Source organism: Prunus persica, chromosome G6 (assembly GCF_000346465.2).
Source record: "Prunus persica cultivar Lovell chromosome G6, Prunus_persica_NCBIv2, whole genome shotgun sequence".
NCBI lineage: Eukaryota > Viridiplantae > Streptophyta > Magnoliopsida > Rosales > Rosaceae > Prunus > Prunus persica.
In genome coordinates this window covers 948041-971805 of record NC_034014.1, presented here as the reverse complement: position 1 = coordinate 971805, position 23765 = coordinate 948041, and the positions used below count along the sequence as shown (strand labels likewise).

At 36.4% G+C, this 23765-nt stretch overlaps 5 protein-coding genes across 6 annotated transcripts; 3 read left to right on the top strand and 2 right to left on the bottom strand.

Annotated features, from left to right (window-relative positions):
• LOC18774291 (FT-interacting protein 1) lies at nt 772-3772 on the bottom strand. The gene is made up of 3 exons (XM_007207207.2): nt 3522-3772; nt 3310-3418; nt 772-3156 (listed from the first exon to the last, which is right to left on the bottom strand). Exon 3 carries the CDS (start codon nt 3139-3141, stop codon nt 811-813), a length of 2331 nt encoding a protein of 776 aa, XP_007207269.2. The 5' UTR covers nt 3142-3156; nt 3310-3418; nt 3522-3772; the 3' UTR covers nt 772-810.
• LOC18774170 (probable plastid-lipid-associated protein 12, chloroplastic) lies at nt 4457-8185 on the bottom strand. 2 transcript variants are annotated; one of them, XM_007205615.2, is made up of 12 exons: nt 7851-8185; nt 7718-7771; nt 7548-7622; nt 7132-7251; nt 6750-6941; nt 6515-6598; nt 6332-6424; nt 5728-5781; nt 5506-5585; nt 5311-5418; nt 5080-5205; nt 4457-4813 (listed from the first exon to the last, which is right to left on the bottom strand). In XM_007205615.2, exons 1-11 carry the CDS (start codon nt 8121-8123, stop codon nt 5118-5120), a joined length of 1221 nt encoding a protein of 406 aa, XP_007205677.2. In that variant the 5' UTR covers nt 8124-8185; the 3' UTR covers nt 4457-4813; nt 5080-5117. The 2 variants fall into 2 exon arrangements, with proteins under 2 accessions (XP_007205677.2, XP_020422954.1); XM_020567365.1 differs by lacking the exon at nt 4457-4813 and adding an exon at nt 4821-4994.
• Nucleotides 8872-10898, top strand: LOC18772631 (peroxidase N). Its single transcript, XM_007206421.2, has 4 exons — nt 8872-9250; nt 9377-9559; nt 9939-10104; nt 10236-10898. Exons 1-4 carry the CDS (start codon nt 9035-9037, stop codon nt 10646-10648), a joined length of 978 nt encoding a protein of 325 aa, XP_007206483.1. The 5' UTR covers nt 8872-9034; the 3' UTR covers nt 10649-10898.
• On the top strand, nt 11810-13527 carry LOC18773398 (peroxidase N). Its single transcript, XM_007206804.2, has 4 exons — nt 11810-12126; nt 12281-12463; nt 12548-12713; nt 12806-13527. Exons 1-4 carry the CDS (start codon nt 11902-11904, stop codon nt 13228-13230), a joined length of 999 nt encoding a protein of 332 aa, XP_007206866.1. The 5' UTR covers nt 11810-11901; the 3' UTR covers nt 13231-13527.
• Nucleotides 19558-22109, top strand: LOC18773781 (peroxidase 15). The gene is made up of 4 exons (XM_007206780.2): nt 19558-19921; nt 20042-20230; nt 20718-20880; nt 20951-22109. Exons 1-4 carry the CDS (start codon nt 19709-19711, stop codon nt 21358-21360), a joined length of 975 nt encoding a protein of 324 aa, XP_007206842.1. The 5' UTR covers nt 19558-19708; the 3' UTR covers nt 21361-22109.

The window sequence follows — 23765 nt, the reverse complement described above, 5'->3', positions numbered from 1 at the left end:
TCCATGCTTTTTATAAGCAATATCTGGGAATTCTGGATTGGAAAGCCATTGCCTTTGGAAACTAAAAATCCAATTAGATAAAAAAACATATGAATTGGAATGAAAGATAATCGGACTATGATCGGATCCTCCTATAGGCAACACATCTGAAAAACAATGAGCATAACATTGTAAAAACGAATTTCGTGCAAAAAGCTCGATCCAATTTTTCGCAGATTTAAGATTGAGCCTGTTGTTTATTACTCCAGGTAAAAGCAGCATTACCTTTAGAAGCAATTTCAATGAGACTAAATTGATTATCAAAATTCTGAAAATCAAGCATGTACTTGGAAAGTTTACTAGAGCCTCCAAGTTTCTCATGTAAAAGAAAGAATGCAGTTAAAGCCTGCAAGTATCAAGACTGGTTTCATGCCAAGGAACTTTATCCAAAAGGGGATCCCAAATAATTTTTTGTTCATCTTTCTGAGCCAGCAAACAAAATAAGTAGAACCAACATGAGCATCAAACACACAAGTTAAAATAAACCTTTCATGCATATATTATTTTACATCCAGATGAATACATTCCTCATTCCAAGCCAAAATAATCCCTCCAGCTAAACCAGAAAATTCAACCATGCGATTAAAACTAACATTGGAAATTTCTTTTCAACAAGATGAGGGGAAAGCCTGGTTAACACCTACGATATAAAATATAAAAAAGGGATATGAGCTCTGGCAAGTACAAATATGTCTGTATGCTCAGATTCGTAACCTTTGAGTTAGAAGACAGTTAAATAAAAGGTTGATTCTCTGAACAAATCAAAGCTCCTCATAAAAAGATGTCCGTTTTCGCCGGCATCCTTCTGAAGAAGTTGTAGTGATATGGAGGGAGTTGGTCACGTAACCATGGGTGCCTTAGCACATACATGCCTGCTAAAAGAGGAATACATTGGAAAGGAACGTACCAAAATATTATCCCAGCAATTATACACAAGGACGTAAATATAGCTGTAGCTCTTGGATCCCTCCAACTCAAAATAGATTGCACCCTCTCCCCTTGAGCTGCTATGTCCCCAAGAAGTGTCTGGATACTCCCTGCCATGCTTCGAAGCCGATCATATCTTCTTCTCAGAACTTCCTCGGTCCTTCTCGTTGGAAACGGATCAAACTCTTCATCCAAAACATCCGGAAGCGCAGTGTAGGCATGAGACAAGTCGGCATCTATGTGAAGAATTTTTTTAGGCCTCTTCCAAAAGTTCCAAATCCCTTCCTTGGAAAAGTAGAAAAACAATGCGGGTAGTATGAGGCCAGGGTAAATAACCACAACACAGAAAATGATCAAAACCAGAACAGTAGAGAAGGGGTTAGTCCATTTGCATATCCCATCAAACCATTTGACGACACCAAAGAAACCATCCATAACTTTGACGATCCTGTCAAAATTCACTTTGGCTTTTCGGAGGCTCCACAAATTTGTTTTCACATCCAACACATAATCCACAACCTCTTTCCTCAAAGGTGGCTCAGCCCGGCTCAACCTCAGTGCGAGAGTATACGCAGCTTGTTCTGATAACATAGAGATTTGATCTTTAGATAGTGGGACAAGGTAATGCATTTTGGGAAGCAGAGGCCGTCCATAAGTAAGTAGCATGTTCATCTTATTTGTACAGGAAAATCTCACTGCCAATTGGATTTCGCCCATCTTCTTCACCCCAGAAGGTTGCATAACCACAAGTGGATGAGAGTTCGTGTAAATTTTATCGATAACAAGCGTGGACAAGCGAATCTTTACCTTTCCAATAGGCAAATCCATAGGCCCTCCAGGCTTATCCCAACTGTGCAAATAGCCATTTTGAAAAACTGCAATGGTAATGACTGTACAAGGATCATAGACATCCCAAGTGTATTGTTCATTCCACTTGGGATCACAGCTATCGACGATCGTCCTTGTTCTCACCCACTTTGGCCCGTATTTAGCCACACAATAGGCGTTAACACAATTTTCGGGCTTCATTGGTTGCAGTCCGGAAGCACTCAAGATCCCCAGTTCCAGATTCCCGATTGTAGGTTTCCACAATATCTTTGCTGTTGGCCTCAGATCACTAAGAGAGTGAGCAGGCTCGTCAAGAACATGGTATCCACCATCCAAAGAGATCCTCATCTGAATCTTACTAGCAAATCTCACCTCCTTATTTTCCACTACTTCAGTCCTCCAAAGATCATGCCACTTGGCGGCAGCCGCCGAACCGGTATTCCTCTTCTCCACATTCTTTAGAGGAATCTCACACCTCCCTAAGGTGAAACTTCCTTCCTTATTGATCAAATTCTCCTCCACAGTCACAACCAAATCCTCCTCAAATGGTTCTGCTACAACGAACATTATATCCTGGTTCCATGCGACATTTGTAGTCTTAGTTTGAGAAACTTTACTTCTCAAAACCAACCTCCCAAGAGTAGCTTTCACAAAAATCTCTACTGGCTGTCCTCTGTTGTTCTTGTCTCTAACCTGCAGATCCTGAGCTTCAATCGCATTAACTCTAAGGTACCAAATCCTAGGTGAAATGTACACTTTCGAACGAGTATCTGAAACGCCATAACCACTTATAACTGAGGCTGTATCAGCATGCCAAGCATCAGGAAAAACCTCATCCGCCTGTGTCCCAATCCAAAAGGCCAGCATCAACTCTCCTTTGATCTTGTTTTGATCCATCAGCCTATACCATTGGGGCGCCAAAGGACTATCCGGAGGAACTCTGGTTGGAGCATCAGAAACATTAAAAGCAAATCTGCCAATGACTTCATGACCATCTTCAACTGCAAGAGCCTTATCCTTCACCAAAATCTCCACACTGGTGTTCTGAATTCTCTCTCTGTTGAAAGAAAAAACTAGGTTCCATTCGGAGTATGGATTCTTCTCCAAGTGTTTTGTGGTTCCCTTGTAGTTCCCAATCTTCAGCTCAACATAAGGATCGCAGGGTTGTGGCAGCCCTCTAGCTTTCACAACCCGTACATACAGAAACTGCATTTGCTCCACCAGGTTAAAGGCGGTCATAGGGCCCGTGGTGGAGGCCGCCCTGCCAGTGATTTTCGGAGACGTCTCCTTGAGGGACAAATCTTCCCGTGGCCTCTGAGTGTTCGTGGTCTTGTAATGAGCCATCATTGTTAACACTTCACACTGCCAGAATTATAAAGAGTTTATATATATAGTGCGCAACCAAAATAAAGTTTGTGCAATCAAAAGTGCGTAAATAACATATAGAACTTGCACATAAATTGGCGTAATGGGGAGAAACAAAAAGCTTAAATAAGGATTCTGTGAAATCACTACCTGCACAACTCTTCTACGTCCACTGGGATTAAAATATAGGCTCTTCTACTTCGTTTGTATCTTTCCTTCCCTTTGTTAGATTCTTGCTCTGTTTGGATATTGGGAATCCCTAAAGATAAAGGCAGAGCATGAAGTAAAAGAATATTCAACCCAAGAAGAACTAAGGCAAAGCTAAAAGAGAAAATTAAGAACCATAACCAGGAATACCATACCTGTTTATCATAGAAATCTAGATGTGATGGCGGGTCTTCCCCTTCACGTTTGATAGTTTGGTCTCTTGAAGCGTTTGATGGTTTGATGTCTGTGGTTTTAAAGAAAAACAGAGCAAAGGAAGGGTAAGGGATAAAAAAAATCGAAATCTTATCGTAAAAGGTGAGGAGGCTTATTCAATTCAATGCATGCTTAGACGTTGGCTAGCAGCATATATAGGAAAGTTGATCGAGCAAAGAATTTATATGGCCAAGGAACTCGTAATGGTAAGGGCCAAATACTAGACCAAATTGATTTGGAGTGAGGTATAAGTAACCGGGGCCTCAAACGTCAAAAGAGGGCTGAAAAAAAGAGAGAGAAAAACCAAACAAATATTTCTTATCCTATGGGGAAGGTTTGGAAAGAGAATGAATCAGTTCTGGGAAGTTTTTTCCTCGGTTACTTGTTAGGCAAGTAATAAAAGTTTATCTGGCATGTTAGTCGTTAATTAATTACTTCTAAGGAACTTTACTTATTTGTTTGAGATCTTGATGAGATTCACTTTTTTCTTTCGCGGAATTGTTAACGAAAAACAAAACATAGTGTAGTTTGTTTAGGCAAGTTGACCCGGAAGTGTGCCTGCCTCTTGTACCCTAGTTTGAATTACCCTTTTCGTAGATTAGAGTAGTTTAGGATATTGCATTGTCATTAAAAAAACAAAACACAATCATTATTCTTGAATGGGAATAACATGTATTTAACAAAAAACAAAAACATGTTATAGTCGTGTGCAAAATCTCTAATAGATTTCTTCTATTGGTTGATGCATACAGCAGATGTAGATGAAGCGTGCTATTTAATTTGATTTATTTTTGTGCCTGACAGTTAACGTTCATTAGGTTTTACGATAAGTAATCCAAATCCCAGCACAGAAATACTCAATACCAAAGCCAGCGACTAAAGAAAGATACAATTGAGCCAATGACAATTAGCAGAAAGTATCTGAGATACAATTAATTGTGATTACGTTTGATGTTAAACAGGTAAAAGAAAGTAAAAAAAGCAGCCAAGAAAAGTATGTCAAAACAATTTTAATATGTAAATTTGTTTGTGAGTTAATAGGCCAATCTCATGGTATGATTTACAATAGGCCAGTTCTGTAGTGGAGAGAGGGAAATTATCTCCACTTCTCCTGCTAGATGAAGCTGACTTTTGAGAAAATTCTGGCAATCCCTACTTCAAGGCTCCAAGGCTCACCCCATTCCCAACCAAAATGCTTGTTTCACCCTTTCTGATAGCTTTGCTTATCAATCACCTGACATGTCCCAAACAAAATCTATGAAACTGGGTACGTTTGTTCATTTGTTCTTGTTTCGGGAGTAGACATGTGAATATGAGATATTCTATTCCATTTTTAGTATGTACGACATGAATTTTTCAGAATGATGGTGATGAAATTCTGCCTTTTTCTGGTTCCCACTGGGTTACCTTATCAACTGGTCAAAAGATGAAAAACAATCAAAATAACATGTGACTATGCTTTCATTTATACCAACAAAACCAGAAGCAAATTTGTATCACCTGAAATTTAGATCTTCTATCTGTTTGGTTAGCCCATCTTACTTCTGTCCTGTACCATCTGTTCGCAGATGCACAAAAACAATTTTATTATATCCCCGCGTAATTCTGATCTTGTCATCGCTATACCTGCAGCATGCAGCATACAGCATTAATAAATATGTGAATGAAAGGTACTTTCAGCTAATCAAAGTGTTGTAACTAGCTACATGAATACCGGACGAGATATCTTACAGCAGTTCTAGTTTGAACTTGCTTTCTAGCTCTACGGGATATCCAAATTGGCCACCGATGATGGCTGCATCGTCCATTGTAATATCATATGTTGTGGTGCCAGATTTCCTGCCGATGTGTGAGACTCTGAAAATCAGGCTTTCCCTAGATATCTCTTTTAAATTCCAGTTAAATTTATTCAAATGAGAAACTTACACAAATGTGCCAGTTATGGAAAATTTGAGTCCAAGCAAGATGTCAACCACAAACTTTATTTGTCCATTTTCCTTGACAATCTATAATCATAGCATTTAAAAAAAAATGGAGAGTAAACTAGTCAACCAAGGAAACTCCATAAGGAATAACGAGAACTAAGACAAAGCAAGTTGAACCATCAAAATTTGTTGAACGCAATAGCAGCTATGATTTTTCGCTTACTTGCTTGCCCATAAGACCATTGGCAGCATTCTCTAACCAACTATCCGTCTCTTCCTGCCACATACATATGAAAATTCTTTTATGTGTTCATCTTACAAAATGCATAATTGGATTTCAGTGATCTGGAGCAGTATTAGCAGATTTTTATCTATTTGATGTCTTCTACATGAATATAGATCTTGCTCTGTAATTAGCTCTATCCTGTAGTAGTTCAGGTTAGCTTTATATTTGTTCTTTATAGCCTTTAAAATTCAGCAAGCTTCTCATTTACTAGGATGAACCCTATTTTTGCAATTAACAAAATAACTTAGCTGATTTTGTTCTCTTATGCGCCTATTTGTGCCACATTCTTGAAAATGCATATGTATATAACAGTTGCATTCTTTCTCTAATGCTCTAAGGTTGAACAAAGTGCAATGCACGTTTGATTTCACAACCATGGAGAGATGATTGCCACATCAGCTCGTGTGATTAAACCCAATAAGTCTCAAACTCTTGATCTGTCCAAACTTAAGTTTCTCATTGCCTTTTCTGCATTACCAAGCCAATAGGATGTTGGTAAAGGACAATAAAACAACTCCTAGTATCAGTTTATCATCATTACCTGTGAACTCCATAGCATTTCCCACTCTCCCTCTTGGAGTTCTGGTTCACCTATGCCTTTATTCTGGTTGAAGGAGATGAACTCATCGATTGCCTGCAATAGAAATACGGTTGCAGGAAACCATATCAGCAAGGAAAAGTTTCTTCAGCATGCAACTTGAGAAACTTGAATTGGCAACGTCACCTCTTTGACTCCTGTACCCGTGGAGATGGTTGATAGCAATCTTTGCCTAGGCTCAGTTTTCTTTTGCAGCACAAATGTGGTTCCCTGCACTACAAAGGTATTATGGATATCCTTAGCTACGGTCAACTCGTTTTAAGGTTCAAGCAATTAATTCGGTAATATTACTGATGTGAAATGCAGCACAGAATGTGTTAAAAATCTGTCTACTGCTAAGCATGAATGTACGTCCTATTACCTTATTTCCTCTTGATATTCGGAGGTTTCCAGATTGGGACAAGTATGTGGTATCCAACCAACCCTTTGCCTCATCTCCAAGAAGTCTGAATGGAACTGGATATGGAACCTTAAATGGTAAAAATTTGAAAGAAAAGGCTGCTCTGTCAAACCGGAAAAGGATTCGTTTCCTATCTTTGATTGATGCCGCCGCCTTTGTGGGAACAAAAGAGACAAAACTTAAGTGACAAGAAAATACTTAAATGATCTATATGGCATTATTCATGACTTGACAAAAATCAAAGGGGGGGCTAAAGAAAAGAACTGAATGATAGTAACCGTTTAGTGCTGCAGAAAGAGACATATGTAGAGATATTTAGCAGTTGGAGAGAGCAAAGGCATACCTCTACTTTCAGCTCACCTATTGCATCAGAGAATTTTACGATATTGGATACGCGTGGGTCATTTGTCCGAAGAAATACCTCTTGAAACACGCTAAAGAAGTCGACCCCAACAAATGTCCTCTGAAAGATATTAAAAGCAGGATTCAATTGCCACTTTCAAATTGTTTAGAGGGCCAACTGAACTTGTTTTGTTTTGCAAATCAATTTTGTTTCCATCAAATTTGGAGTCCCTAGAAGATCCATATCTTTACATTTGCAACACTCTACATGTGCATGATATAGCTAGGGTGATGCTTTCTAGATCTCAAGGAAAACCAATATATATTGCAAAAGAAACCAAGTTTTTGCAATATTCAAAAAGAAAAAAAGAAATTCATACAAGGAGGGGAAAAAAACATAAGTTGAACAGATCATACTTGAATGGGAGAGGCAGTTCCAGGTCTTGTAGTAAACATCAATTGCCAGCGTCCCTCAATCAAACTAGAGCTGGTCTGCATATAAAACATACATTTTTAAGATATAAACAAATACAAAGAGACCAAAAACAACAATCAAAGCAGAAGGTTGTATTTCAATGATATCGAACCGGGTCCGGAATGCCTTGTAAACTTTCAAGAGCCTGCACAGCACGCTCAACATCCTGCAAAATCATTAATTCTCATTCAATAATTTTTTATTAATCACATAATTTAAGAAGAGAAAAGAGAAAAAAGCGTTACAGTGAGTTGCTGAGGAGAAGCAGAGCGGCCTCGGCCTTGAATTCCAATGAGGGCTTCAACGAGAGAGTTCTCTTCCTCTGTAAACGAGACTTGTTGTTGCTGCTGTTGTTCATCTACGAGAGCCAAAACTTGAGTGAGATGCTTTGTACGGCTTGAGTTTCTGAAGAAGCGAAGAGTTGTTGGTGAGATTGAGAATGTGGGTTTTTCGCGCCAACCATGGAATCTCAGGCTTGTTAGATTTGGTGGTGCTGCTGCTGTCACTGCTGCCGCCATTGATGATCAAGAAGAAGCAGAGAGGCTGAGAAAGGCAGAGTGGTGCCAGAGCAACTGCCAACAGTGTAAGAGAGATTGAAGCTATTTGATTAATATCTCCTTCCTATTGCCACGTGGGCTGTTCTCCATCAGACACGTCCAAACTAATATGTTGTGATTTATCTCTATATGTTTGCTGTTTACTTTTGTTTGACGATATATTACATTCATGTTCTTTCCTAATATATTATTTTAATTTCCTTTTTTTTGTTCCAATTGTTGTTTTGTTTTAGTTCTTACAAAATTTTAGTTTATAATTTACCTTTAACCTAGAAACCATTTTTGAATTACGTTAGGTTAGGTACTTTAATTGTATCAAATAAATTCACGTGACATGTTAAGTTCAGCACGAGATGTATTATATATGTGAGATAGCGTATTGAAAATATGAAGCCAAGTCATCCCACGATTTGCATTAGTATGTAAAGTCATGAGTGTTTCACCCATTATTATTGCATGCGCAGCGCAACTTAATGATTAATATCACAGAATTTTGGGAAAAATTGCTTGAATAAGCTTTCCATCTGTTTTACTTTGATTCCTTGCCTATATATTTGATGGTGCAAGGTTATTATGATTGCAATCCAATAATTAGGAAATCTTACCATTCTGTCAATTTCTGATTGGCATATATCAATTTGGTGCACTCACTAATCTATCAGGTTTATGCAATTGCATTGTAGCTCTGTTGACCAAATGAAAATACTGGGGGAAGTCTAAAGCCTAGCAGTTTCCAGATATCATAGTCCACAGCACTAAAGCTATGGAAAATTGATTGAGGCATTGCATAATTAATATAAATGAATATGACAATGCCCCTCAACTTTGGTTATTAATTTGTACAAGCTTTGCCTCTGATATAAGTTATAACCATGACCAGATTTAATGAATATAACAGTTTATTTTTTGTCATAAATCTGTTCATGTTGTGTTCAGCTGTGAGGTCTGATCTTAATGCAGATTTCTATAAGCAGACATGTCCAGATCTTCTCAAAATCGTCAGGAAAGAGGTCAAAGATGCACTAAAGATTGAAATGCGAATGGCGGCTTCCTTGCTTCGGCTTCACTTTGTCGATTGCTTTGTGAATGTGAGTTGAAAACATTACTAAAAATAATTAGCAATATTTTGGTACCTTGATTTAGGCTTAATGTTTAGGCTAACTTCTTTTACATGCCTTTTTATGCTTTCCAACAATCCCAATCATTTTTCTTAGGGCTGTGATGCATCAATTCTGTTGGATGGAAGCAACAGTGAGAAATTTGCTACTCCCAATTTGAACTCTGTTAGAGGATTTCAAGTGGTGGATGCAGTCAAAAGTGCTGTGGAGAGTGCATGCAGTGGAGTTGTATCCTGTGCTGATATATTAGCCCTAATTGCCCGGGATTCTGTTCTGTTGGTAAGTGTTCATCTTTGGTTTCTCTTGTTTACAAAAAAATGATCATCATTTGCAAGAGACTTGTAGCTCAAGTGCTATTAACTCTACAGTTGAGATCTTGTGTGTTGAATCTCTTTGTAAGTTTTCATCTTCGGTATCTCTTGTTTACGAAAAATGTGATCACCCTTTGTAAGGCTTATAGCTCAAGTGCTCTTAAACCTTGCACCCACCCGAAGCCTTATATCTCTTGTTTTAAAAAGGAAATATTGTATCACATTTGAATGTGACAAAGGCCATTGAAATCATTTGAGTCATTTCAGCAACATCAAAAAGTCATCTTAATTATCCAGATCTAAGTAGAAGTTGATGACGGATGAAACTAAGAGCTCAAAATGTGCAGAGTGGAGGACCAACATGGAAGGTTTTATTGGGAAGAAGGGATGGACTGGTGCCAAACCAGAGAGGAGCAAATCTTGCTATTCCTTCTCAATATGACACACTGGACACAATAATTTCAAAATTTGCCAATGTAGGTCTCAATGTCACAGATGTGGTCTCCTTGTCAGGTACATAACCTAAAAATCTATATAATTATTGTTAATGTCACAGATTTGGCCATATATGCTTTTAGTTTAATTTAGACTTAGCATGGTAGTAAATTAAATCAATGAAGGGGGGGTTCATTTGGCATGTGTAGGTGCTCATACAATTGGACAAGCAAGGTGTGCCACTTTCAGCAAGAGACTCTGGAACTTCTTCAACACAGGAGGTCCAGACAGCACAATGGAAAAAGATATGCTATCTGATCTGCGACATGTATGTCTCGTGAATGGCGATGGCAACGAAACCACAGCTCTTGATCGAAATTCGAATGATCTCTTTGACAACCATTACTACCAGAACTTGCTCGACGGGAAGGGCCTTCTTCATTCTGACCAAATTTTGTTTAATGGTGGTGATGATGAAACCAAAAGTGTTGTTGACAACTACAGAAGAAAGCCTAAACTTTTCTTTGATGACTTTATCAAGTCAATGATCAAGATGGGAAATATTGGCCCAGTGACTGGATCAAGTGGACAGATTCGAAAGAATTGCAGAGTGATCAATTGATAATTGTGTTAAACTCTGCTGAATTAATATATTAAAATCTAGTTTTGTGGCTTGTATAAATTATAATGCTGATGAAGGGTTTGCCAGTTTTATCTAGGATATTAAATAATAAAGGCTAAAAGTCACTTTTGGTCCCTGTAGTTTGGCATTTCAACCGCTTTTGACCTTATAGTTTCAATTCTGTCAATTTTGCCATTGTAGTTTCGTATTTGTAACAATTCAAGGACATGTTAGTATTCTTGTCAATTTCTTTCATGATGTAAGGGGCAATTTCGTCAACCAAAAACCCTTGAGCATAAAAGCTTGTCTGAAATTCTCCCCATTTCATTTTAGGGCTTGAAATTCAATCACTAATTCCAATGTTTGAAGAACCCTAAACCCAAATGACCAATTTCAAGCCCTAATATGAAATTAGGGGAGTCTCAAATGAGCTTTTATGCTCAAGGATTTTGGGTTGACGAAATTGAAACTACAAGGTCAAAAATGGTTGAAGTGCCAAACTACAGGACCAAATGACTTTTAGCCAATAATAAATTACAATATATATAGCACTCATGATATGAAGATAGCAAAAATTATTAACAAATTGAAGTTTGATCCAATATATTGATCTTCTATTTCATGGAGTTGTCTATCAGATCAGAAAAAGAAGAAAAGACAAACTGGAAATGTAGTGGCCTCAGACATGGCACACTCTGTGAGTTGCTTGATCAAAATGTCAACTCCTATGTCCTATCAACTTCAATTTTTTATGACCATTTTTGCTGTGCTATCTGTTTAACTTGTCAAATTGCGAAAGCTTAATCTTATTCTTAATTACAAATTGTTAATGCATGCACAATTTAGTGATGCGCATGCACAATTTTGTGATGCGCATGCACTGAAGTGGTAGCAAAAATGCATTTGGCTTTCTGTTGGCATGCACTATAGTATAGTATGAAAACGATTAACTAATCTTTGATTCATGAACTTGCTTAGAAAGCTTTATATATTATATGCAAAACTGATAACAATTAGAGCACCACTCTTTTGGCAGTATGCAAATTAATATCAGTCTCACAATCTCAGTGCAGTTTTCTGAGTTTAAGTAATTATGCAGTCAAGCTCTGGGTGCAGCCGCCATACATCATAAGCACTAGCTTAGCTTTAAAAAAATCTTAATTTCTCCCATGATGTTGTCTATAAATTGAGTTAAAACCATAGTTATTAGGATTAACTAGGGTCTACCACTGCCAATATCCCTCAAATAAACCATGACAAGGTCATCGATTACTTTTAGTCGTCGTTACTCTTTGTTAATGATCATGTTTTTCGCGTTGTGTCTGGTTGCGAAGGCACAGTTAAGTACAGATTTCTACAAGGCAACATGTCCTGATCTTCTCAAAATTGTCCGGAGAGAGGTTCTGAATGCAATCAAGACTGAAATGCGAATGGCTGCTTCTTTGCTTCGGCTACACTTCCATGACTGCTTTGTCAATGTGAGTTTAAGGCCTTAAGCATCATGCATTCCAATTTTAACTAGCAAGCATTTCCTGTGAGTTTTTAAGACCTCCCTGATGAGGCACCATATTATTCATGGTGTTAAAATAAACATATATAAATTAACTCCTTTCCGTGCATATATACGTGTAGGGTTGTGATGCATCGCTACTACTGGATGTAACTGACAGTGAGAAGGCTGCCTTGCCCAATTTGAACTCAGCAAGAGGATTTGAAGTTGTGGACAGAATCAAGAGCTCTGTGGAGAGTGCATGCAGTGGAGTTGTATCGTGTGCTGATATACTAGCCATAGCTGCCAGAGACTCTGTGGTCCTAGTAAGTTCACACTTTTTGGGTTCATTTTATACGTATCTAAGTACGTATTAATGAGATCAGAGACTAAACATGTTTATCTTGCAGAGTGGAGGAACTCCATGGAAAGTTCTACTGGGAAGAAGAGATGGATTGGTGGCAAATCAAACAGGAGCAAATAATGGACTTCCTTCTCCATTTGAAACTCTGGATGTGATCATTTCCAAGTTTGCCACTGTAGGCCTCGATGTCAAAGATGTTGTGTCCTTATCAGGTACATACTAATATCTAATCTCCAATACAATCCACCAATTAACTCTCTAATGTCTTAATGGATTTAATTAATTCTGTGTTAACTTATTATAGGAGGTCATACAATTGGGTTGGCAAAGTGCAGCACTTTCAGCAACAGGCTTTTCAACTTCTCAGGAACAGGTAGTCCAGACAGCACATTGGATCAAAGCATGTTAACTGATCTACAAAACTTGTGTCCACTCACTGGTGATGGAAGCAACACCGCGCCGTTTGATCGAAACTCAGCCGATCTTTTTGACAACCATTACTTTCAGAACTTGATTAATGGAAAGGGCCTTCTTGGTTCTGATCAAATTCTGTTTTCCAGTGATGCAGCTGTGACAACAAACACCAAAAGTTTGGTCCTAAGCTATAGCTCTAATTCTAGGCTTTTCCTCAGTGATTTTGCTGATTCTATGGTCAAGATGGGGAATATAAGTCCTCTTACTGGGTCTGCTGGAGAGATCAGAAAGAACTGCCGGCTGGTTAATTCATGAAAACAATACATATATGGTTGAGGCTAGCAACATTTGAAAAATTATTGTCCCTTCCACCTGAAATTATTTTATGAAAAATGTATGTGGCAGTGAAAAACCTCATGATCCTTTCTCTTGTGGACACAAGACTTCAGATATGACAACTATGATTATAAATAAACCTACCTGAAATAGGAGAAATGATACTATACGAAAACACATTGGGCAACACCTCATGTATCTATCTTTTCATCGCATGATTTAAAGCCCTAATTTATTTATCTTACTCTCAATAAAAATTAGAGACAGAATTGGGTAGCCGTTTATTTTGGGCCTAAAATTTTGCTGCAGGCCAGTCCGAATCCCCTTTCAGGAATTCCACGCATAATTGATCAGCTCAAAATTCGTAAATCCAAATCCTCCAAAGAAAAAAAATAAAAAAATCACAAAGAAATTAGGTATACAATCCAGAGGACTAAATATTAAAATAAAAATAAGAGAAATTTGAATTAATAAATAGAAAAAAGAAATTTGAGGGAAATTGCATTGCATCCTCTGCTTTCGGTTATCCTGACAACAACAAAAAAACCAATAGTACACATTATACATTTCAAACAAACAATTGATATTAAGATAATCTATAATGGTTCACCATATTTTCTTAAAATTATACCGAGTAGTATGTGTACATATTTAATATTTTTCTCATTCTCTATTTTACTAACTATAAAGTTAAAGTTGTATCTAGTAATTGAGGTACTTCATATAGGCTAAAGTGGGGTAAATTTTGCATGTATTTCAACATAAGAGGTAGAAAATGCTATTTAAATATGGGAACTTTTTAATCTTTTCCAAATGATATGTTCATTCATATATGGGTATACTAGTGATTTACCCTGAACTTGTACTTAACTTTTTAATTGACCATCAATTTTTTTATTTATAGAAAATTAAGGATATGAACTTCTATTTTTTGCCAATTTCCCCCCTGCCGTCTAATCTGCAACATTTTGTGGGGGTCTTTTTTCTCTCGGCAGCTGTAAATGGGCTGGGCTGCCAGAAAAGGGAAATCACTGAAATTGCCCCCTGTGCCTGAGTTTGAAAATTAAGCCCCAAAAGCACTTCGAAAGGGCAGTAAAGCCTTAGGAAGTGTTCTGGTTACCTTCACCAACAAAAATGATGGCTGCTTACAGGTGATTTATGCTTGCTTACAGATAAAGTTTTAGCTTAGCATGAGGAGATTGTGGCATGGGAGCAAGGTCAGCATGAGTTGAGCACCAAAGAGGAAAATAAGGCTTCCTAGGGAGAAATGGAAGTGTTTAAGATGAGGGAGACAAGGTTTGCAGGATGATCTTTGCTAAAAAAGGGGTAAAGGAGGGGCATTACTTCTTCCGGCAGCTTGACAGACTCTCAAAATAGTCTGTTAACAGAGAAGAACGAAGAAGAAGAGTGAATAGGGCTACTGGATTTTTTACAAGTAAGAGAGGAAGCTTGCTCTCTCAGCCTGGGTTGGTTTTTGCTAGGTGGAAGGGACCTCCTTTTATAGCTGAGGGAAACCTTCATTCCCCAAGAAAACCTAATGGTTTCTTCCCCAACTTAGCAAGTTTTTTCCTTCCCTTTTCCTTTCTTATCTTGACTTTTTCCTATTTTGGTAAGACTTCCCAGATCAATTTGCACAAAATTAGGAATTTTGGAGCTCAAGGCCCCCTTTCCCGCGGCTGCTCCAGTGGAGGTTTTCCACTTCCAGCCATTTTATTTTCCTTTCTTTCTCACTCCTTCCTATGACCAGTTTTGATAGGGAAGGAGTTGGGATGTGTATGTTGGTTTGGAGAGTGTCTCTCTTCCTGGCAGCTTGCATGTTAACACCCATTGGTTTCTCTGGTGTTTTATTTTGGAACTTGATCTCTTCCAATGTGTTGTCACTTCAGCAGCTCCGTTCAATGATTCTGCAGACCTCTACGTGGCTTCTATTTTTTCCAGCAAAGGGCTGAGATTTTATGGCTTATTTTTGGGGTTTTTGTATGGGCTAAAGTGGTTTCTTAAGCAAGTGGGCTATTTTATTAAACATTGGGCTTTTGGTTGGGCTATTCTTTGATTGGGTCATTTTGGTTGGGTTATTTTCTCTTTTGTGCTCACCCACATGTTTGGGCCTAAGAAATGGGCTTGGGTTCCGAGGCTCCCAAGCAACCCGGAACCTCCATTTCTTGACCCATCAATGGGCCTCATGACGACCTATTACCATTCATACCACAACCCACTCAAGCAAGCCCCGGGCATCTTGCGTGGCTTGGGCCCACTTAAGCTTGTAGCATGGCATGTTGTTTATTTGCTTGGCGTGGCATGTGTATAAGCGCATATGGCAAACTTTCGCGTGCCCCAAATTGGGTTTCTTCTCGGTAAGATATCGCATTGGGCTGAGAATTTATTTGGGCCGAAGCGTGGATTTTTTGGGCCTCAACACATTTCATCGAATTTGCCGTTAAATATGAGGGCATAATGGTCACTTTATACATTAAAAATAAATAAATAATGAAAAATAAAAATTCAAAAAATACTCTCTCTCTTTCATACTCTTTGTAGGTGTACAAACGAAGAAAAACCAAGAGGGAGGGGGTAAAAAAATAGAAGGGAGGAGCTGAGGGCAAGGGTTTGTGGGGTGGGGGATTGGTTTGGTAGTGAAGGGTGATGGTCATGGGGGAATGGGAGGAGAAGAAAAACCAAAAGGAGGGGGGGTGGGGCTGGGTTTGGGGGATGAAAATGCAGAAGAGGGAGGTGGGGGGAAGGGTCTGTGGGGATGGGGGATTGGTCTGGGAGTAAAGGATGGTGGTCATGGGGAATGGGAGGAGGAATGAAGGAGATGGAAGGGGTTGACATTAGGTTTACTCTTTTTCTTCAATTTTTTAAAATGATTTAACTGAAAATTGGATGAAATGATGAGAATTTAGACGGTATGAGGGAAATTGGCGAAAAAAAGTTCATATCCTTAATTTTCTACTAGCCCCTTGACACATGCTCACGCATGTGCCAATTGGTTTTCTTTTTTTTAATTATTTTATTTTTAGAATTAATAAAAGATAACAGGGTTTATGTTCCATAAAAGTAGGACCTATTATCTTATTTTGTTTTTAATTTTAATTTTTTTAATATTAAAAAATGTGAATTTACCATATTATCCTCATTTAATTAATAATTTCAATTCTTAATGTTTGAATTAACAAAGGGTATTTTCTGGTATTTTGAATGTTTCACCATTCTCTGCATTTTGCTTTATATATATAGATATAAAAAAAAAGGATAGAGGGTCAATCGAAAGTTAGGTACAAGTTTAAGAGGCAAATCACTAGTATACCCTTCATATATTAAAGTTGAATTGAAACGTTTACATTTTTGGTGGGAAATTATATAATATTACAGTAGTATAGCTACATGATACATATTGTACACGTGTTATAATATAAGTGGATGACACTGATAAGATTTATTTCTCCTCTTTTAATGAATAATATCAATAAATATCTATTTATATTATAACACATGTATAAGATGTATCATTATATTTAGTGGGTAGTCTAATATTTCCACATAATAGCGACACAGCTTGCATCAATGGGTTGGGAAAGAAAATTTGTTGCTTGTAAGCCGGCTGCATGGCTCAACATTGCAATTCGCAAACAAATATGAAAACATTGGATTCGTTTCCTCTGTAAATTGAGGGTTTTTCGTTTTGCGAGTGTCAAATACAGTAAAAAACAAAATATATTCTTTTGTCTATTTTTTTAAAAAAATTTGAGAACTATTTGAGTAATTTACCCTTATGAAAAATGTATGTGGCAGGTAAAAACCTCATGATCCTTTCTCTTGTGGACACAAGACTTCAGATATGACAACTATGACTATAAATAAACCTACCTGAAATACGAGAAATTACACTATACGAAAACACATTGGGCAATACCTCATGTATCTATCTTTTCATCACATGATTTAAAGCCCTAATTTATTTATCTTACTCTCAATAAAAATTAGAGAAAATGTGCCAAAAAACGAACGAGACGAGGAAAAGAAAGATAAAATTTCAAATGTATTTATAAATTTAAAACAAATTGCCTCTTTGTGACAGATCAAACACTTGCAATCACACAATGATTTCCTACGACATGATTGTATTCTACCAATTTTCTTTTTCTTTTTTTCATAAATAAAGGACAAACTACAAAAGACGTATGTTCATTCGATATGTTCATTCATATATTGAAGTTGAATTGAAACGTTTACATCTTTGGTGGGAAATTAAATGTTTACTAAGAAATTATAGAATACTACACTAGTATAGTTACATGATACATTTTATATATGTGTTATAATATGAATGAATGACACTAACTTAATTTATTTCCCTTTTTTTTTATAAATAATATCAATAAATATTTATTTATATTTTAACATGTATACAAAATGTATTATGATATTTAATGGATGGTCTAATATTTCCACATAATAGTGACACCGCTCGCATATGCTATTACCAAATTCTCATTGATTAATTATTGGCTCCTTCTTTGCATGAAAATTAAGCAGCTGAAAAAAAAAACGTCATGAAATTAATTTGTGGTGGATATGATATGAATATAACAGTTTCAAACGCTGTCAAAATGGAATATTTTATTGTCTTTTTCTTAAAAATTTGGTTGCATGCATGCTATTATTCCATCATGTCATTAATTATTATTGGCTCCTAGCTTAGATGGCAATTCAGCTGAAAACCTCATCAGATATCGTCTTGGAAAATTCAGCCAGCCAACTAATCAAAGTGATCCTTTTATATATACACTTGTAACGAAGTAGGTAGCCTTCTTTTTCACCACACAAGCAATGGTATTTTATTAGATTATAATTTTAAAAAGTATATAAAGAGTTATTTTGATGATTAGTAATACGACTTGTTTACGAAAAATGTGATCAGAGTCAGTTCTAGAGTTGAAACGATCTGATTGTCATAAAGAATTTGTCTAAAAATCCTTATGTACCCATTAAGTTATCTTAAATTAAGTCAGTTATGAACAAAAGATGATATATACAATATGCTCAACTCAGCAGCATGAAGGTTTTTATTTTCTAACTGTTTAAAGGAAAATGCTAGCTAGGCATATCACATTTTGTACCAAGTTATACTTTTATTAGAGAGGTAGTACACAATGTGATATATAAATGTGGTAAGCCTAACTAGCATTACTCAGGTAACCGTTAAATATTACTATAATGAGATAATAAAGTCAAATTAAGGAGAGGCTGTAAAGCAAAAATTGCTAACTATTATTTTATCTTATTTTTCATTTTTCAAGGATGGATGTTATTCTGAATTTGCACAATATTTATACATAAATCTTATGTCACTACCTTAATTGATCATTGCATAAGATCCAAGAACGTTGTAATCAGAAAATGTTATAAACTTGGATTGTATTTATGGTAGTCAAATTTAGGAGGCGAGCTTGGATATATGGGATTAAGGAATGAATAGATCATCCCTTTTGAGAGATGAGATGAGATGATAATGAGACTAATTAAAGTGATGTGGTGTGGGTGTGGCCACAACTATACCACGCGGTTTGACAAACTAATTGAAGTCTTTCGATTTTATTAACTACAGAATTTCTAGAATGCTATTTGAACAAGTATAGCCCAGAAAGAAACGTTCATGACTGTTCTAGCTAGCTACTTCATGTTGAAATATATCAACACTAATTATTGTTCTAATCATTAAGGTCCAGATATTGCACTATTAACTTCCCTTATAATTAAATTCTTCAAATTTTAGTCTAGGTGATAGTCTAATATAAACGATAGTTTAAATTACAAGAGAACGGAAATTTCTCACATACACACATGCTACCAATGTATTATGGTATAATAATTTATATTATTTGATCATCCAATTTAATATACGTATGATAAATCTGATCACGCTCATGCATGCTACACATAAAATTTAAGGAACATTTTCTCCAAAATATATATGGATCTGAAAACCAGGCATTTATGAACTTGGAAAAAAAGTGTCTTAAACCCCCATCAATTACACAATCATTGCTTCGTGACCAATTCTTGCTCTGCTAAATTGTTAGTTATTGGATACAAAGACTACGTCAAAGGAGAATAGACACAAGATTATATTGACATTGGACTTTTAAAATATACATACATATATCTCCAGTAAAATATTTGGGCCCTCCACTGGACTTTTGAAAATTCTTTAACTAAGGCTTACGTAGAAAAGTTCATGATTCCTACATATGAATTTTCAAGGCTGGATCTCTTTGATCATATTTTCTTAGCAAGCACAAAATGCCTAGAGATTAGAGGTGCACCGTCTCACCAAATAATAATATACTTTCCCTATAAAAGGGTAGAGATATTAGTCTCCAATCATCCCATCTCATCTCCCAAGTTTGAGCTACTAACTATAGCAACCTCTTAAATTCGTTTTCCTCGTACCATCATGTCTTCATCATTTTCAATTGTATCAGCAATTATTCTTCTTACTATTTGTGTGTTGGGAAATTCCAACGCTCAACTAAGCTCAACTTTCTACAGTTCCACATGCCCAAATGTAACCAGCGTTGTTCGCGGTGTGGTGGAGCAAGCTCAACAAAATGATATTCGTATTGGTGCTAAACTCATCCGGGTTCATTTCCATGACTGCTTTGTCAACGTAAGTAAAAACACAAAAGAAAATTCTTTTCGTATACGTCTCAAATTGTGATTTGTCTAAATAATGAGATGTTTGTAATATAAACTATGGGAAATACTAATTAATTAATTGAAGATGCAGGGTTGTGATGGTTCGATTATGCTGGACAACGCAGATGGCATAGAGAGTGAGAAAGATGCAGTTCCCAATCAATCCACAGATGGATATGATGTGGTTGATGACATCAAAACTGCACTCGAGAATGTTTGCCCTGGTGTTGTCTCCTGTGCCGACATTTTAGCAATTGCTTCTCAAATATTGGTTTCTGCGGTAACATTCATACATATTATTCTTAATTATATATTATTTTAATTAATTCAGGGATTCCTTAAATAAGTATTTGAAGGACACTTTTACAGAGCACATTCCATATTGTATTTCACTAATCTAAACCATCTATTTTCTAAATACTCATTCAAATATCATCTCTACAAAAAATCACTTGAATCCGATATCATTTATACTCAATTGAATTATTGAAATTTTAATACTTTTTTGAAGTATCGTGTTCATTAATTTTGTATGACATAATTGGATATCGAAATGGTTTTCGATTTGTCTAATTTTTTGCAAGGATGATCTATGAATGTAGATTTAAAAAATCGATGATTTGGATCGTTGAAAAAAATTTCAAACGGGACCCTTAAAGACATCCCTTAAATAAAATTATTTGAAAAATCGCTCAATAAAAAAGGGACTTTTATATATATATTTTCCTTTCTTGTCCTTAATTATATATTATTTATGAATGTTACAGAATGGAGGCCCAACGTGGGAAGTTCAACTGGGAAGAAGAGACAGTAGGACAGCCAACCGAGCTGGTACCACTGCCCTTCCAAGCCCTTTTGAAAACCTTGAGCAAATTACAAAAAAATTCAACGACGTAGGATTAGATTCGACGGATCTGGTTGCTTTATCAGGTATATATATAACTGATCACTAGCTTTAATATACAAATTTGCAAAGATATGTGACCGTTTGGTTTCTCAGGTGCTCATACATTTGGGCGGGCAAGATGTCTTACTTTCGTCCACCGTCTGTACAATTTCAGTGGCACGGGGAACCCCGACCCGACCATAGACACAACATACTTAGAAACGCTACGGCAAATATGTCCTAACGGCGGTAATGGAGGTACATTGGCGGACCTTGACCAATCAACGCGTGACGAGTTCGACCACAACTACTTCACAAACCTCCAAAACAAGCGCGGGCTTCTCCAAACGGATCAGGAGCTATTCTCAACTAGCGGAGACACTGTTGCCATTGTGAACCGCTTTGCTAATAGCCAAAGCGACTTCTTTGATAGCTTTGGTCAGTCCATGATCAATATGGGAAACATTAGACCTTTGACGGGCAGTGATGGAGAGATTAGGTCTGATTGCAGAAGAGTCAATTGAAATCATCATATTATGTAGTTGTCCATGTATATGCATGGTGTAAAACTAAAACATCATCATAACATGCATGTTGTTATATATGTCTTGGTACTGCCTGGCATACCAATGGACATTCAAATAAAGTAATGGAATTAAGGAGAGGTAGTACACAATGTGGTATATAAATGTGATAAGTTTAGTTAACATTATCTGGATAACCGTTAAACTACTATAATGAAATAATAAAGTCAAATTAAGGAGAGGCTGGAGAGCACAAATGGATGACTCTTATTTTTTCGACTCTTTTTTTTCTTTTTTTTCTTTTTTCAAGTATGGATGTTATTCTGAATTTGCACAATATTTATACATAAATCTTATGTCACTACCTTAATTGATCATTGCATAAGATCAAAGAACGTTGTAATCAGAAAATGTTATAAACTTGGATTGTATTTGATCACATTTATATGGTAGTCAAATTTAGGAGGCGAGCTCGGATATATATGGGATATATATATTTTATTTTATTTTATTTTTTTTGGGTGGTTATTTTTTCACTCCCCTTTTATCCATCTACACTTCCTTTTGTTTTTTAATACTTTTTACTACAAGATAAAAGGGAGTTTAAGTGAACAAAAGAGGAGTGAGAACATACAATTTTTTTAAAAATAGAATGTAAGTAGATAAAAAGAGAGTGAGAAAATTAGTGCCATATATATATATTAGTCCTGATCTCTTGGACCACAGGGGTCCAAGAAATTTGTGGTCACTCACCGTTGGATGTAAATTCAACGGTTCACTCACTCTCGCACTCATTTTAATAAACTTTTTTATACCATTAGATTAATATCCAACGGTGGGTGACCACAATCTCTTAGACTCCTGTGGTCCAAGAGATCGGGACTGATATATATATATATATATATATATAATTACTATATTTTAAGGAAAGAATAGATCAACCCTTTTGAGAGATGTGAGATGAGATGATAATGAGACTAATTAAAGTGATGTGGTGTGGGTGTGGCCACAACTATGCCACGCGGTTTGACAGACTAATTGAAATCTTTCGATTTTATTGACTACGTATACAGAATTTCTACAATGCTAGACTCGATATATATATGCATCCTAGATCTCCTGCAACGCATATATCCGATATTAGAACAAGTATAGCCCAGAAAGAAACGTTCATGACTGCTCTAGCTAGCTACTTCCTGTTGAAATATATCAACACTAATTATTGATCTAATCATTAAAGTCCACATATTACATTATTAACTTCCATTATAATTAAATTCTTCAAATTTTGGTCCTGACGATAGTCTAATATAAATGATTGTTTAATACTAGATGATAGTCTAGTATTACTGGGTGTACCTATAAAATGTTCAATAATCGTATATAACAAGGTATTGACTCCGTCTTCTATGCTCGTAGCTAAACGTTCATAAAAAATATGAAGACCTTCTTCATTTAACTTTACTGCATGTGTGATTTACCGTTTTGACTCTTCAGTTAGAGCATGTCCAGCGCATGCCACCAACCCTGAAGTTTATTTTTACTGGGGACTTGTGGGGTTGGTGGCATGCGCTTGCCTTGCTTTTGCCTTGCCTTTGCCTTTTGGGGTGGACTTGCTCTTAAATGTTTATCCCACCAAGAACGTAATGTTCCAATGAATCCTGTTTCTAAAAGGGGAACAATTTCTAACTGTCTTAAATTGTGATTGGTGATGTATCTATTAACTACCATAGACATATGTTGAAGTTTATGTAGAATTTCTTGTTCGGAAAGGCCATCAATATTCCATTCATATAATTTATCGGATTAGATTAAGAATTGACTTTGATAATTTCTTTCTTCAAACTGAATGTCTGGAAGGGTTGGTTTGGGATACCAAGTTTTTGTTAGACTAGTAGGATTGACTTTGTTCCTTAATCTATTAAGCTTCAGATTACTATCTATTTCTAAATTTTTAAAGGCATCCGCAATTTTTGATATATTAGTATAATCCACTTCGTTACTGGTTATAGACTCTGTTTCAGAGGTATTAACTAAAATGGAAGACTCAAGGACTTTGAGACCAGAAACTTCAGGTTTTTCTTTAATTGGGGTTAATTGTTTAAGCATTTCTTCAATCTTTTTCATTGTGGGACTTGACTTGAGAGTGGGGTTTGACTTTAGATCTTGGAATTTTACTAAAGGTTTTTCTTTTTGGGACTTAAGGGATATTTGTTGAGGGACTATTTTGTCAATTTTTGTTTCTATCTTATCTAATTGTTTTCCAATGACTATTATACTCTGGTTTGTATAATTATTTTGCTCAATTATTTTTTTATCATTTTGTTCTGGAATTTTGAAAGGACTTGCCAGAAGTTTAGTATTTTTATGGGTGATAACTATTGTTTCAGTAGGAGGATGACTGG

Coding starts and splice junctions, on each gene's coding strand:
- LOC18773781 (XM_007206780.2), top strand. CDS start 19,709: ATGTCTTCATCATTTTCAATTGTATCAGCAATTATTCTTCTTACTATT. Junction 20,231..20,717: donor CTCAAATATTGGTTTCTGCG/GTAACATTCATA, acceptor TGAATGTTACAG/AATGGAGGCCCAACGTGGGA. Junction 20,881..20,950: donor GGATCTGGTTGCTTTATCAG/GTATATATATAA, acceptor TTGGTTTCTCAG/GTGCTCATACATTTGGGCGG.
- LOC18774170 (XM_007205615.2), bottom strand. CDS start 8,123: ATGGCGGCAGCAGTGACAGCAGCAGCACCACCAAATCTAACAAGCCTG. Junction 7,252..7,547: donor GAACTGCCTCTCCCATTCAA/GTATGATCTGTT, acceptor AATATCTTTCAG/AGGACATTTGTTGGGGTCGA. Junction 5,586..5,727: donor ATGGTCTTATGGGCAAGCAA/GTAAGCGAAAAA, acceptor CTATGATTATAG/ATTGTCAAGGAAAATGGACA.
- LOC18773398 (XM_007206804.2), top strand. CDS start 11,902: ATGACAAGGTCATCGATTACTTTTAGTCGTCGTTACTCTTTGTTAATG. Junction 12,464..12,547: donor CCAGAGACTCTGTGGTCCTA/GTAAGTTCACAC, acceptor TTTATCTTGCAG/AGTGGAGGAACTCCATGGAA. Junction 12,714..12,805: donor AGATGTTGTGTCCTTATCAG/GTACATACTAAT, acceptor AACTTATTATAG/GAGGTCATACAATTGGGTTG.
- LOC18774291 (XM_007207207.2), bottom strand. CDS start 3,141: ATGATGGCTCATTACAAGACCACGAACACTCAGAGGCCACGGGAAGAT.
- LOC18772631 (XM_007206421.2), top strand. CDS start 9,035: ATGACCAGATTTAATGAATATAACAGTTTATTTTTTGTCATAAATCTG. Junction 9,560..9,938: donor CCCGGGATTCTGTTCTGTTG/GTAAGTGTTCAT, acceptor CAAAATGTGCAG/AGTGGAGGACCAACATGGAA. Junction 10,105..10,235: donor AGATGTGGTCTCCTTGTCAG/GTACATAACCTA, acceptor TGGCATGTGTAG/GTGCTCATACAATTGGACAA.